This window comes from Scyliorhinus canicula, chromosome 3 (genome assembly GCF_902713615.1).
Source record: "Scyliorhinus canicula chromosome 3, sScyCan1.1, whole genome shotgun sequence".
Classification (NCBI taxonomy): Eukaryota; Metazoa; Chordata; class Chondrichthyes; order Carcharhiniformes; family Scyliorhinidae; genus Scyliorhinus; species Scyliorhinus canicula.
Window position 1 is genome coordinate 42,350,923 of NC_052148.1, and position 14,245 is coordinate 42,365,167.

Below are 14,245 nucleotides of genomic sequence, written 5' to 3' on the forward strand. Positions count from 1 at the left end.
ATCTTTCCATGAATGAAGGATCTGAATGTCCTTTTCCTGGGAAGTAAAACAGTGAATCAAAGCTTTGATGCTCTCAGACAACATTTTGCTTTTCTCATCTAAAGTATCATGGCCAAACATGTTCTGAAACATATCGGACATGTTTAGCTGACATGCCTGTTACATCTTGTAAAGATTTAAAAGTGTCAGTGGGATTTGTTGCGCAAACAGTAGAAAATGCGTCAGGGGTTTTCACCAATGTGCTGTGCTATACTGTTCTATATTCTATTGTCCGAGGTAGGTTCTTTACTCAGAGAGTGGTTAGAGTGTTGAAGTGGACTGCCTGCTGTGATAGTGAAGTCGGACACTTTAGGAACTTTCAAGCGGTTATTGGATCGGCACATGGAGCACACCTGAATGACAGGGAGTGGGATAGCTTGATCTTGGTTTTGGACAACATCGAGGGCTGAAGGGCCTGTTCTGTGCTGTACTGTTTTATGTTCAATGGGGGTGGGGGGAATGGGTTGGGCAGGGATGGAGGCAATGAGTGGGCAGTGATCAGTCACAGTAACCCAGGCTGCTTATACCTTCCTGCTCTCTACTACAGCTGCTGGCTTCCACCTTTCACTAACAGATTGCGGTTTGGGACTGGGGGAATCTGCCAGTGTGTTTCAGCTTTGTTAGCTGAGCTGATCAGCCAGTAGGTGACCTGGCCAGGGAGCATTTCTGTCCCTTCTACTTTTGGAAAGGCATCGTAGGCTCACATTCAGAAGCCAGCAGGAAATAGAGCCCTTGAAGAAAACTGGTGACCATCTTCTATCTGATTTCTTCCTCTAGTTTCAACACCAGCGGTGGAGTTTGGCGCTGGAGACTGTCACCCCCTTGGACCGTGGCAAATACACGTGCGTGGTTGAGAACAAATATGGCAGCATTAGCCACACCTACCAGCTGGATGTACTCGGTAAGATGACTCTTAAGTTTGATTGGGCTGCTAACATATATGGATTGAAAATACAATGTGTGACATTGGTAATGAGTCCGTTAGAGGTCACGGTTTTGCACTCCAGCTCCAGTCCCAGACTTGAGGACGTTTCCCTGGTTGGTACTCCTTAACTGGACTGAGAGGGCTGCTACATTCTAAGAAGTGCTGTCATTTCAGGTGGAATAGTAAACTGAGCCCTCATCTCCTTCTTAAAGTGGGCACGAAATTGATAATTTGACACTATCAAAAGAAGAGCAAGAAGGTCGTCTTCTATCACCACCACCCCAAAAACAGATCAGCCAGTAATTCATCCCTTTGCTGTTTCTGGGATCCTTTTGCAGTAATTGACTGCAGCGTTTGCCTATGTAAGGGTCTCGACAGCTCGGAAGTAGCCTCTTGATTGTGAAGTGCTTCAGGCACGCCCTGAGGATGTGACGAAGAGTTATATAAATAAAAAGTTTTTTGAGGCATTGACTCTCTCACTGGGTACCGGTTGACCTGTGATAGACAGGCTGCAATACCTCACCTAGCTGGCCCTAAATCTTCCAGTTGGGATGATTGTAGAGCGATCAGAATAGGGGAACCAAAGGGCGGCACGGTGGAGCAGTGCTGCCTACGGCGCTGAGGACCCGGGTTCGATCCCAGCCCCGGGTCACTGTCTCTGTGGAGTTTGCACATTCTGTTCGTATCTGCATGGGTGTCACCCCCATATCCTAAAGATGTGCTGGTTAGGTGGATTGACCACACTAAATTGCCCGTTAATTGTTAAAAAATAATTGAGCGCTCTAAATTTATTAAAAAGAGACAATAGGGGGACTGTGACTTATTTCCCACACTCGAACCCTCGTTGCGATGAGTTAGCTGAGTGCAGAATGGAAGTTGGACCTCTGGACTTGTACGGGGGAGATACACGATGGTGGAGAGTGTGGTGCACTATGGGGTTGAATCTCAAATTCACCAGACATTCTTATTTTATTGATCTAAATGAGATTTTCTGGAGTAAACGGCTTGCTGCTTAATTGAAAGAGATGTGTAATGGGTGGCTTAGTCATTGTCACCCATTATTTACACCCAAAGTCAGAATTGCCCCCAAGGATCGAAATCTGACGGTTAAGTCATCCTAACCTCTTTATGGAGACCAGTAACTGCATAGTACCAACAGAGGCCTGGAAGCAGGTCAAAATAAACAGACTCTTGACAAACACAACAGATACTCTAAATTCCTTTAAAAGAGGGATGGTAAAATATTGAGACTTGAACAATTCTGGGGTGAGAGGAAAAAGAAAGATTTCTGTATTGTATGAGAGGTATGGGTGGGAGGACGGTCCTTGCGGAAGGCACCTGTCCAGTGGGCTTGTATGACTGAGCCAAATTAATATTCTGAAGTTTAGCTTGATTACCTTGGGGGAGCTGGGAGTATTTATTCAGAATTACCCCAAGGGACATTAAATGGATGAAGTGAGACCATACCAGAGAAACAATATATGGGGCGGGATTCTCTGATCCTGAGGCTAAGTGTTGACGCCGACGGAAATGGCGTTGTGTTTCCCAACGGCGTCAACACGGCCCCAGGCTCAGCAAATCTGGCCACTACAAGGGGCCAGTAGGGTGCTGGAGTGGTTCACGCCGCTCCAGTTGCTGATCTGGCCGTGGAATGGGCGCCGGGGATGCGCGCATGTGCAGCGAGTCAGGCGCGAACCCGCGCATGAGACGTCCCACCGGCGCAATTTCCAATTTCCACGCATGTGCGGTGGTGTCTCCTTTGTCCGCACAGGCCCTGACCCAACATGGCGCAGGAGTACAGGGGCCAGCACGGAATAAAGGAGGCCGGCTCGTCGATCGCGGGTCAGGCCACGTCTGAGGCCCCCCCCCCCCAAATAGGCCGCCACCCGACCCTTCAACGGCGAGGTCCCGCCGGCTCCGAGCAGGTTGGAACTGCGCTGGCGGGACTCCGACTGTTTTTATGGCTGCTCGGCCCATGTGGGACGGAGAATCGCGGGGGGGGGGGGGGGGGGGGGGGGGGTAGACCGGCGCTGTGCCGACCACGGCCGTCCCCAATGGCGCCGATTCTCCACTCTGCAGAGAATCGCGTCAGGATGACGTAGTGCGATTCGCACGGCCCGGCGGCGATTCTCCGACCCGCCGCGGGGTCGGAGAATCCCGCCCATGGTCTGTTGAAGGAGTGGGCCTTTTCTTACTCTTTGAACCAGGGAGGTACTTAAAATTGGAATAGAAGATGGAAATAAAGCTTTAAATTCTAATGATTTATTCTTATTGTGAAAAAAAATCACAATTACTTTTATCTGTATTAACAGAAAATTGTAAAACTCTTTAGGGGTTGGATAATAAATTGCTGAAGAGTCAGTGGTCCATATCTTCATATCATATTGTATTGATTAGGGGTTCAGATAAGATCACCTATAGTAAGTTGTCATTGTGCATTAAAACAAGCTTCATGTTTAACCCACTGCATGGAGAATATGGGCGGCACGGTAGCACAGAGGTTAGCACTGTTGCTCAACAGCTCTAGGTCCCGGGTCAATTTCCTCCCACAAGTCCTGAAAGACATGCTGTAAGGTGAATTGGACATTCTGAATTCTCCCTCTGTGTACCCGGACAGGCGCTGTACTGTGATGACTCGGGGATTTTCACAGTAATTTCATTGCAGTGTTAATGTAAGCCTACTTGTGACAATAATAAAGATTATTATTATTATTGTAATATAGCTGCCAGTAGTATTCACATGGTTCATTTGGCATATCCTCCAGTACTCTACTCTCTTGGCCTTGCATCCAACTTCCTTTCTATTAACTCTACTCACTCACCTGGCAACTTAATTTGAAATCTGACAATATTGTACCTTACAGAATAATAATAATAACTGTTTTATTACTAATTCCAAATGAAGTTGTGGATATTGCTCTGTTTTCATCTGAAATGTTTTCTTCATTTTTAGAAAGGTCTCCACATCGGCCTATTCTTCAGGCAGGGCTGCCTGCAAACCAGTCAGTGGCTGTGGGCAGCGATGTAGAATTCCATTGCAAGGTCTTCAGCGACGCACAGCCGCACATCCAGTGGCTTAAACATGTGGAAGTCAACGGCAGTAAACTGGGACCAGATGGATCGCCATACGCCATTGTGCTGAAAGTAAGTAGCAGGATTGTTGAGCAGTGCAGCAGATAAACTTGGCAATCAATAATCCCACCTGGGATCTCAGTGGCATTCACATGCACAAAAGAGAAAATGTAATTCTTACACACAAATATTCAAGGATTCTACAATTACTTGCGTTTCTATGGCACCTTTAACAGAGAAAAACATCCCAAAATGCTTCATTGGAACATGAACCGTAGACAAAAGCTAAAGAGGAGATATGATGATAATTGAATAAAGATAAGGGAGGGACAGAGAAGTAGAGCGTAAACTAATGATCCTACTGAATTTTACTTCCACTGAGGCTTTGTCTCTGACATGGGGGCAGTGTCAGTGATCATCAATCTGAGTGAGATGTTTACTGACCGCACTGCCTGACTTTGCAACATTCAGTCTGCCTGCACAAATGTTATTTTGTTTTTAAATTGCCCAGAGTCCTGCCCAGCCCAGCTTGAAAAGCTGGATGCACACTGGGTGTTACAGTGGGACCTTGATTCTTATACCCTTATTCTACTAAAGCAAACTGCAGGAAAGATCTTAAGCCTCTGTTTATCCACAATTGTTTGAGCTGGTCGGAGAGATGTTTGTGCCTGTGGATTCAATGCAGCCACTTTGAGCTGCTGTGTTGGTTAAAGTTCCCCTTAAATCTGGAATCCGAGAAGGTAATAGGGAAAAAGCATGGGATGTGAGGGGGGCATGGCAGAATGTGTGTGGAATGTGCACAGTGAGCACAAAGAGGATTTTGAAATAGGCACAGAGCAAACAATAACATCCCATGGATTTAAAGCCCTGCCAGGAATGAAGGGGCATTGGCCTGGAACTAAACAGCTTTCTCTTTCAGAGAAGTCAAAAGGGATATAAAAAATCTCTGGTTAAAAACAGGACTGAAATAGAACTTTAGTATGGCTTGAAGTTTGGAAGAGTTTCTAAGCAGGAAATTCCAGAGATTAAGACCTGAAGAAAAGATGCACAAGAGATGAATGTTGAAAGGAGGCAGAGTTCTTGAAGGGCTGTGGTGCAGGAAAATGTTGCACAGGTAAAGCAGATTTGAACACAAGTAGCATGGAAATTCATGAGATGTCACGCCCCCTGAAACCAGGTGAGTTATTGTTCAGGAATCAGCCCAGTAATTTCTGTACAAACAAATTGAAGCCAGCTTAAAGATGTAACGTGTTTGCGAAAAAGTTATTTGTAGTTGAGATTTAGAGATGACAAAATGTTGTAGGATGCTTCAAGATGCACTGTGGCCTGGATATTCTTCACTGTCCAAGCAAGGAGGGTTTCGCAAGCACTTTGCAAAGAAAAAAGGAGCTTTGTTCACCGGTGCATCCGCACCGTCACAGTGGCCCTATATGCCCGGTCGCATACATCAAATTCTTTTATTTAAATTTAGATTATCCAATTCATTTTTAACAATTAAGGAGCAATTTAGCGTAGCCAATTAACCTATGCACATCTTTTGTGTTGTGGGGGCGAAACCCACGCAAACATGGGGAGAATGTGCAAACTCCACACGGATAGTGACCCAGAGCCGGGATCAAACCTTGGAGCCGTGAGGCAGCAGCACTAGCCACTACGCCACCGTGCTGCCCTTATACATCAAATTCAATATGCACCGAGCCCACCCAGGTGGTTAGCATAAATGCTTCACAGCTCCAGGGTCCCAGGTTCAGTTCCCGGCTGGGTCACTGTCTGTGCGGAGTCTGCACGTCCTCCCCGTGTGTGCGTGGGTTTCCTCCGGGCGCTCCGGTTTCCTCCCACAGTCCAAAGATGTGCGGGTTAGGTGGATTGGCCATGCTAAATTGCCCGTAGTGTCCTTAAAAGTAAGGTTAAGGGGGGGGGGTTGTTGGGTTACGGGTATAGGGTGAATACGTGGGTTTGAGTAGGGTGATCATTGCTCGGCACAACATCGAGGGCCGAAGGGCCTGTTCTGTGCTGTACAGTTCTATGTTCTATGTTCCAAATGCCCGGGCAGCGATGTTCTCCATCATCGCCGAGGTGCCCCATGTCCAGTGATAAGGATTTATAATCATTTAGAAAGGAATAATTTGATTAGGGATAGTCAACACGGTTTTGTGAAGGGTAGGTCGTGCCTCACAAACCTTGTTGAGTTCTTTGAGAAGGTGACCAAACTGGTGGATGAGGGTAAAGCAGTTGATGTGGTGTATATGGATTTCAGTAAAGCGTTTGATAAGGTTCCCCACGGTAGGCTATTGCAGAAAATACGGAGGCATGGGATTCTGGGTGATTTAGCAGTTTGGATCAGAAATTGGCTCTATTTTCTGTACAAACAAATTGAAGCCAGCTTAAAGATGTAACGTGTTTGCGAAAAAGTTATTTGTAGTTGAGATTTAGAGATGACAGAATGTTGTAGGATGCTTCAAGATGCGCTGTGGCCTGGATATTCTTCACTGTCCAAGCAAGGAGGGTTTTCGCAAGCACTTTGCAAAGAAAGCAAGGAGCTTGGTTCACCGGTGCATCCGCACCGTCACAGTGGCCCTATATGCCCGGTCGCATACATCAAATTCTTTTTTGATTCTACTAAAATCAAGTAAGAAGACAGAGGGTGGTGGTTGATGGGAAATGTTCAGCCTGGAGTTCAGTTACTAGTGGTGTACCACAAGGATCTGTTTTGGGGCAACTGCTGTTTGTCATTTTTATAAATGACCTGGAGGAGGGCATAGAAGGATGGGTGAGTAAATTTGCAGATGACACTAAAGTCGGTGGAGTTATGGACAGTGCGGTATGATGTTGCCGGTTACAGAGGTACATAGATACCTCTACATAGATAAGCTGCAGAGCTGGGCTGAGAGGTGGCAAATGGAGTTTAATGCAGAAAAGTGTGAGGTGATTCATTTTGGAAGGAGTAACAGGAAGACAGAGTACTGGATTAATGGTAAGATTTTTGGTAGTGTGGATGAGCAGAGATCTCGGTGTCCATGTACATAGATCCCTGAAAGTTGCCACCCAGGTTGATACGGTTGTTAAGAAGGTGTGTCAGATTTTATTGGCAGAGGGATTGAGTTTCGGAGCCATGAGGTCATGTTGCAGCTGTACAAAACTCTGGTGCGGCCGCATTTGGAGTACTGCGTGTAGTTCTGGTCGCCGCATTATAGGAAGTATGTGGAAACATTGGAAAGGGTGCCGAGGAGATTTACCAGGATGCTGCCTGGTATGGAGGGAAGATCTTATGAGGAAAGGCTGAGGGACTTGAGGCTGTTTTCATTTGAGAAGAAGGTTAACAGGTGACTTAATTGAGGCATTCAAGATGATTAGAGGATTAGATAGGGTGGACAGTGAGAGCCTTTTTCCTCGGATGGTGATGGCTAGCATGAGGGGGCATACCTTTAAACTGAGGGGAGACAAATATAGGACAGATGTAAGAGGTAGGTTCTTTACTCAGAGAGTAGTAAGGGCGTGGAATAACCTGCCTGCAACAGTAGTGGACTCGCCAACATTAAGGGCATTTAAATGGTCATTGGATAAGCAGGTGGATGATAAGGGAATAGTGTAGATGGGCTTTAGAGAGGTTTCACAGGTCGGCGCAACATCGAGGGCCCAAGGGCCTGTACTGTGCTGTAATGTTCTATGTTCTATTATCGATGGGGTGCATGCCCCCTTACGAGCTTCGGCCCAGGTATTTGTAGTGCCGTTTAAGGGGCATCTTGACAAATACATGAATAGGATGGGAATAGAGGGATATAGACCCCAGAAGTGTAGGTTTTAGGTTAGATGGCAGCATGGTGGGTGCAGGCTTGGAGGGCCAAAGGGCCTGTTTCAGTGCTGTACTTTTCTTTGTTCTTCGTCTGTTGATCATGCTTTTCGTTGCACGGCCTGAGTACTGGTTTCAGCTGCTTGGATCCTAAATGACGTAACTATGTATTGTTGTGTTATATAATATCACAGAGTAATATTATGATATTTGTGGGTAGCCACCTTGCCTCAGAGTCAGAACATGGTGGGTACAAATCCGACTCCAGACACTTGAGCGCAAAATCCAGGCTGATGCTGCATTGTAGTACTGGATGGAATGGTGCATTGTAATTTCAAAGGTGCTGTCTTTCAGATAGGACATTAAACCAAGGCCTTGTCAGCCCCCTTAGGTGGATGCAAAAGGTCCCATGGGACCAGTATTAAGAAGAGCAGGAGAATTCTGAGCAATGTTTGCTCCTCTGCCACCATCACAAAAGTGGATTATTGGCTTATTATCACACTGCTGATAATGAGACCTGGCTGCTTGCACATTGTCTGCCACATTTTCTACACTGCAGTACTGTAGCAACATAACTTTGACCATGTACCTCTTTAGCTATAAAGCCTTTTGGGATGTCTTAGGTCATGAAATGTGCTATATAAATGCAAGTTCGTTTATCTATTAGACACTTTTAATTTAAACTTTAACGTGACATATAGTTTCAGCAAAAGTGACTATGAAGCTGAAAGATTGCTTTTTCAAATAAATTTAGAGTACCCAATTCTTTGTTTTTCCAATTAAAGGGCAATTTTTAGCATGGCTAATCTACATACCCTGCACATCTTTGGGTTTGTGGGAGTGAGATCCAGGCAGACACCGGGCGAATGTGCAAACTCCACACGGTTAGTGACCCAGGGCCCGGATCGAACCCGGGTCCTCGGCACCGTGCGGCAGCAGTGCTAACCACCGTGCCTCCCCGACAAATTGTTATAAAAATCCCACGTGTCACCCTCATCCAACCCTGATCGATATGTGACCAGTTTCACACCAACATGATTGATTCATAACAACTCTGAAAGTGGCATCAAGCCATCACCTTCTCAGGGATGATTATCAATCTTGTCGGGAGCAACCACATGCTGAGACTAAATGTTTAAAAATTGCGTGAGCTGGAAAGCTGATGTTTCCTACCTAACTGCTGCGGTCTCCCAACAAGTGGCTCAGAGGCAGTGGAACTGCTGAATGGGTCTGTACTGAGAAGTTGCTGCAAACAATTGGCTTTCCCCAGTAATCGCTAAATAGCATTCTCTCTGGAGTTGTTAATTCCCAATCTAACTAATGAAAAGAGACAAGGAGGGGAGGTAATGATGGGAAAGGGCTACAGCATTGGGGCAGGGAACACCTGCTCTTCTCTTGCCTGGAGGGACTCGCTTGATGTTGTAAAGATTTGTTTATAGAATGTGGTAGACGGCAACAGAAACAGAGCTCATCTTAAAACAGCATTTTCCCCGTCCACCCCATGCTTTACACAACACACTGCCCACTGAGTAAATAATCTGAATACTTTTATAATTCATGAAGCATTAAAATAACATGACTACGCTGAGAGTTTATTCAAAGAAATTGTAAAATGACAGCCATGTCACTCATTTTATGTCTATGGGAAATATATTTTGTGCTCATTAAAAATTAATATTGTCTACCCTTCACCTGCCAACTCAGCAAAAGGCATCTAAATTCATAAGGCCATTGGATGAATTCTACTGGTGGAAAATGTGGCAGCTTCTGGAAAATTAACATTCTGCAAAAAGATACCCAGAATGTGTGACAAGTGTTCCATATGGCTCAGTTGTCCAGACAGAGAACATTTTTGGCTGTTGGGACCTTTTACGGATCTCGTAACCGTCTGTCAGAGCACTGCACCTCCTAGGTCAGGTTAGCAGGTTGCCTCCCGGTTCGCCATCCAATTAGAGATGGCAGGAGGTTTGAGAAGGAGGGTGTGCTAACTAGCATTCCAACGTCCTTCACCACGACTGGACTGTGAGGCAAAAACATCAAAGGAAGCTGGCGTGTGAAATGGCTGCGAGAAAGGGCTGAGGGAACCAGCAGCCATTTCAGCACAGTCTCTGAAGTGCTCTTGCCATGTCTAGTCTGTGCCCATGTATACCCTCGTGCTGGCTGTTTGCATCATTAAACGGTCAGATTGCAATGTATTTTCATGCTGCTTGGATCTCACGTGGTGCGACTCCCTCCCCTGAATAGCTGAGGTGCTGAAACAGCGTGGGACCTGCTCTTACACTTCGTTTGGAAATTTGTTGCAACCCGCCCATTTTAAGAAGCTGAATTTGAATTCCTGCTCATTCTGGATGGGTTGCCGTCGCTGCTAGGAAGCTACCTACGGGAATAGAGGTAGGACGCAGGAACGCAGAAGATAAACTGGCACAGAGCATTTTCTTCTCTGATCTTTGCTTGCTCCACCACTCCAAACCTGACTTCAAGGGCCAGGTTAAAATTGCCTCCCAGCCGGGGCACCAAAATCTGCACTTAAACGGGTTTATGGGTTCCGCATGTATTGAACACTTCTGCACCCTTCAGTAGCAGTGCCTGGGCAGGCAAATAAAGGCCTAAAATAGGTAAAATGAGGCTGCTCAATCTGGATTGGGCTCAGAATCAAGCCCGCTTTCTTAATATTGCACAGAAACTGAGACACTGGATACTTAAACCGGGTAGACAGTGAAGTGGTAATATTATCACCGAACTGTAATCGGGAGACCCAGAGTAATGCTCTGGGGACCTTGGCTCAAATCCTGCAATTATAATTCTAGCGATAACCATGAAATCATTGTCAGTTGCTGTGAAAACCCATCAGGTGATCTGATTACCTTTAGGGAAGGAAACCAGTCTGGTGACACCAGACCCCCTACCGCCACCCCACTGATGATGATCAGTGCACATCCATGTTGAACGCTTGGAGGAATGGAGTGCGGGCGGAGCCGTGGGGAGTGTGGAAGTTAATGTCCATCACCAAGAGTGGTCCGATCGCACCGCTACCGACCTCGTCTGAAATGATATAAGTGGTAGACTGGGTCTTCGGCAGGTGGTGACTGAGCCAACAAGAGGGGAAAACATCTGTTTATGTCATTCGCACCAACCTGCCTGCAGCAGATGCATCCATTCCTGTCAGTATTGGTAGGAATGACCACAGCAAACTCCCTGTGGAGACAAAGTCCCCGCCTTCATATTGAGGATACCCTTCATCGTATTGTGTGGCACTACGACTGTGCTAAGTGCAATAGACTTCAAACAGATCTAGCAATTCAAAACTGGACAACTGTGAGGCACTGTGGGCCTTAACAGCAGCAGAATTGTACTCAATCACAATCTGTAACCTCATGATCCAGCACTCTACCATTAACCCCAAGCCAGGGTCTCAACCCTAGTTCAATGAAGAGTACAGGAGGGCATGCCAGGAGCAGCATCAGACAAACTGGTTAAACTACAACACAGGCTTGCTTGCTCATCAGCAAGTGATCAAGCTAAGCGCTGCCACAACCAACGGTCCAGATCTAAGCTCTGCTGTCTTGCCACATCCAGCTGTGACAATGAAGCTCCACAAATCTCTCTATCCTCAATGATAGGGGAGCCCAGCACATCAGTACATTTGCTACAATCTTCAGCCAGAAGTGCTGAGTGGATGGTCCGTCTCGGCCCCCTCCAGAGATCCCGAGCATCACAGATGCCTGTCTTCAACCAATTTGATTAATTCCACGTGATATCAAGAACCAGCTGAAGACACTGGACACAGCAAATGCTATGACTGTATTCTAGCAATTGTGCAGCAGAACGTGCAATGCCACAGATGGGCACCCCCATCATTGGGGATGGGGAAACTTGTGGAGCTTTGTCCTCCAGTGAGTTGTTTAAATGTGCATCACTCAACTCCTGACCTGCTTACAATCTTGGATCAAACATGGACAAAAGAGCTGAACTCCAAAGGAGAGGTGAGAGTGACTGCCTTTATTATCAAGGCCGCTTTTGATCAAGTGTGGCATCAAGGAGCTCCAGCAAGACTGGAGTAAATAGGAATTAGGGGGAAAACTGTTCACTGGTTAGAGTCATAACTAGCACAAAGGAAGATGAAGCTGTTGGAGGTCAGTCATCTCAACTCCAGGACAACACTGCAGGAGTTCCTCAGGGGTGTGTCCCAGACCCAACCATCTTCAGCTGTTGCATCAAGACCTTCCTTCCATCATGATGTCAGAAGTATGAATGTTCAGCACCATTTGTGACTCCTCAGATGTGAAAGCAGTCCATGTCCAAATGCAACAAGACCTGGACAATATCCAGGCTTGAGCTGACAAGTGGCAAGTAACATGCTTGCCACACAAGTGCCAGGCAACAGCCATTTCCAACAACAGAGAATCTAACCATCGCCCCATGACAGTCGAAGGAATTTCCATCACTGACCCCGCCACTATCAATATCCTGAGGGTTACCATTGACCACAAACTCCTAAATAGTGTGGCTATAAAAGCAAGTCAGAGGCTAGGAATCCTGCAGCAAGTAACTCAACTCCTGACTCCCGAAATCTGTCCACTATTTGCAAAGCACAAGGTAGGAGGAGTGTGATGAAACACTCGCCTCCTGACTCCCTGAAGCCTGTCCACAATGTACAAGACACAAGTTGGGATTGTGACAAAATATTCTTCCCTTGCCTGAATCAGCTCAGCTCCAACAACAATCAAGAAGTTTGACACCATGTAGGACAAAGCAACCAGTTTGATTGGCATCCCTTCCACTCCTTCAACCACTAATGTAAAGTAGTAGCAGTGTGTACCATCTACAAGATGCACTACAGGAACTCACCAGTGTTCCTTTAGCAACACCTTCTAGACCTACAACCACTGCCACCGAGAAGGTCGTGGGCATCAGGTACATGAGAACACCAGCACCTGGAGGTTCGCTCCAAGTCAAAAATCCAAGAGTTCCAGGATTTTGATCCAACGACAATGAATGAATGATAATATATTTCCAAGTGAGAATGGTGCATGGCAATGTGCAGCCCACGATGGGACAGGTAAACCAAGTGGCAAAGATCGGTTTACTGCCAAGTTTGTTTTTAATTAGCCACACCCTGCCACTCCGTCCAGTGGTCCCAGTGGGGAATGTCTACTGCTACCATTGGCTGTAGCCGTGCCGTGGAGCTGTATCTGAACCTACTGATCTGTTCTGTGTGGTCTATTATTGCAGTCGTGGATAAGTAATACCGCTGAAGCGGACGATAAACTCATTCTTTACAATGTGACAGAACAGGATGCAGGCGAGTATCTGTGTAGAGTCACCAATTTTGTTGGCGCGGCTGAAAAGCTGCACTGGCTGTATGTCAACAAACCAAAACCAGATAAACGCAAAACTCTGTCCCAGGCCTCAAATTCCCGAATGTGACGTTTAACCCCCATCCACCCCTCCCCGTCCGTCACGCCAACCCAATCTGGAGCAAGAAAATCCCTTGTATGTTACTGAACTCAACTGCTGCAGGCAACCCATTCGCCAGTGACCTTTTCTCTTCTGCTACTCATTGGAATAAAACCCCACCCTGCTGCCCCTTGCTGTGGAAAAAATTGCTACAATACAGAGGATTGCATTCCATATTTCACTCTTCCTATTGTTAACCCCTTTTCCTCTCACTAGTACTAATCGCATTGAATAACCATTTGCTGCCCTTAACTGATTCACTGCTGTTTTATTTAATAGTGCTGCCTTTCTTCTTTGCCCCCTTTTCCTCTTCCATCTAATGTGTCCATCTCTCCTTTTTTTAAACCTAACTTTGAAGCAATCCAGCATATTGTGGGTTAATTTTTCTCTTTCCCCCCCCCCCCCCATCAATTTCAAACACTTGTTTTTGCTCGTGGGGCAGAGAGAGTGAGAGCCTGGTGAAGGGAACTCTTGACTAATGTGCAGGTTGCTGAGGTAGGAATGTCTATCACGTTGCACCATTCTGGAGCAGGATGGAACCTTCTACATGTGCTGGAACCTGCTTTCAGGCCTGTGATGTGCAGTGACTTTAACTGAGGTGCTATGGTCAAACCTTACCTTATTGTCTCCTCTCCATTATCTTCTATCCTGTTTGGTGTCTTTTTTTGTAGACTGCTGGTATTAACACAACGGATAAGGAAAGAGAAATTCTGTACTTGCGAAATGTTACTTTTGAGGATGCAGGGGAGTATACCTGTTTGGCTGGTAATTCGGTTGGGTTCTCGCATCACTCTGCATGGTTGTCCGTTCTGCCAGGTATTTCTGCACTTTCATAATTCTCTCTTGTGATTATTGTGTCATGTTCTTTTGTCAAAATTTTGTTATTTTAATCACACTTACTTTAAACAGGAAGTTGCACCATCAGTATCCATTTTTTTGTTAAATACTTCCCAATTCTATCC

General features: G+C 46.1%; 1 protein-coding gene across 6 annotated transcripts in view; it reads left to right on the forward strand.

The window, feature by feature from the left end:
• The window catches only part of LOC119963931 (fibroblast growth factor receptor 3-like), a 254,152-nt gene that overhangs the window by 162,411 nt on the left and 77,496 nt on the right, over positions 1 to 14,245 (forward strand). For all 6 annotated transcript variants that reach the window (XM_038793355.1, XM_038793358.1, XM_038793357.1 and 3 more), the window contains exons 6-8: positions 817 to 940; positions 3,918 to 4,108; positions 13,955 to 14,099. In XM_038793355.1, coding sequence (XP_038649283.1) covers positions 817 to 940; positions 3,918 to 4,108; positions 13,955 to 14,099 — 460 coding nt within the window. The remainder of the gene's footprint in view (positions 1 to 816; positions 941 to 3,917; positions 4,109 to 13,954; positions 14,100 to 14,245) is intronic.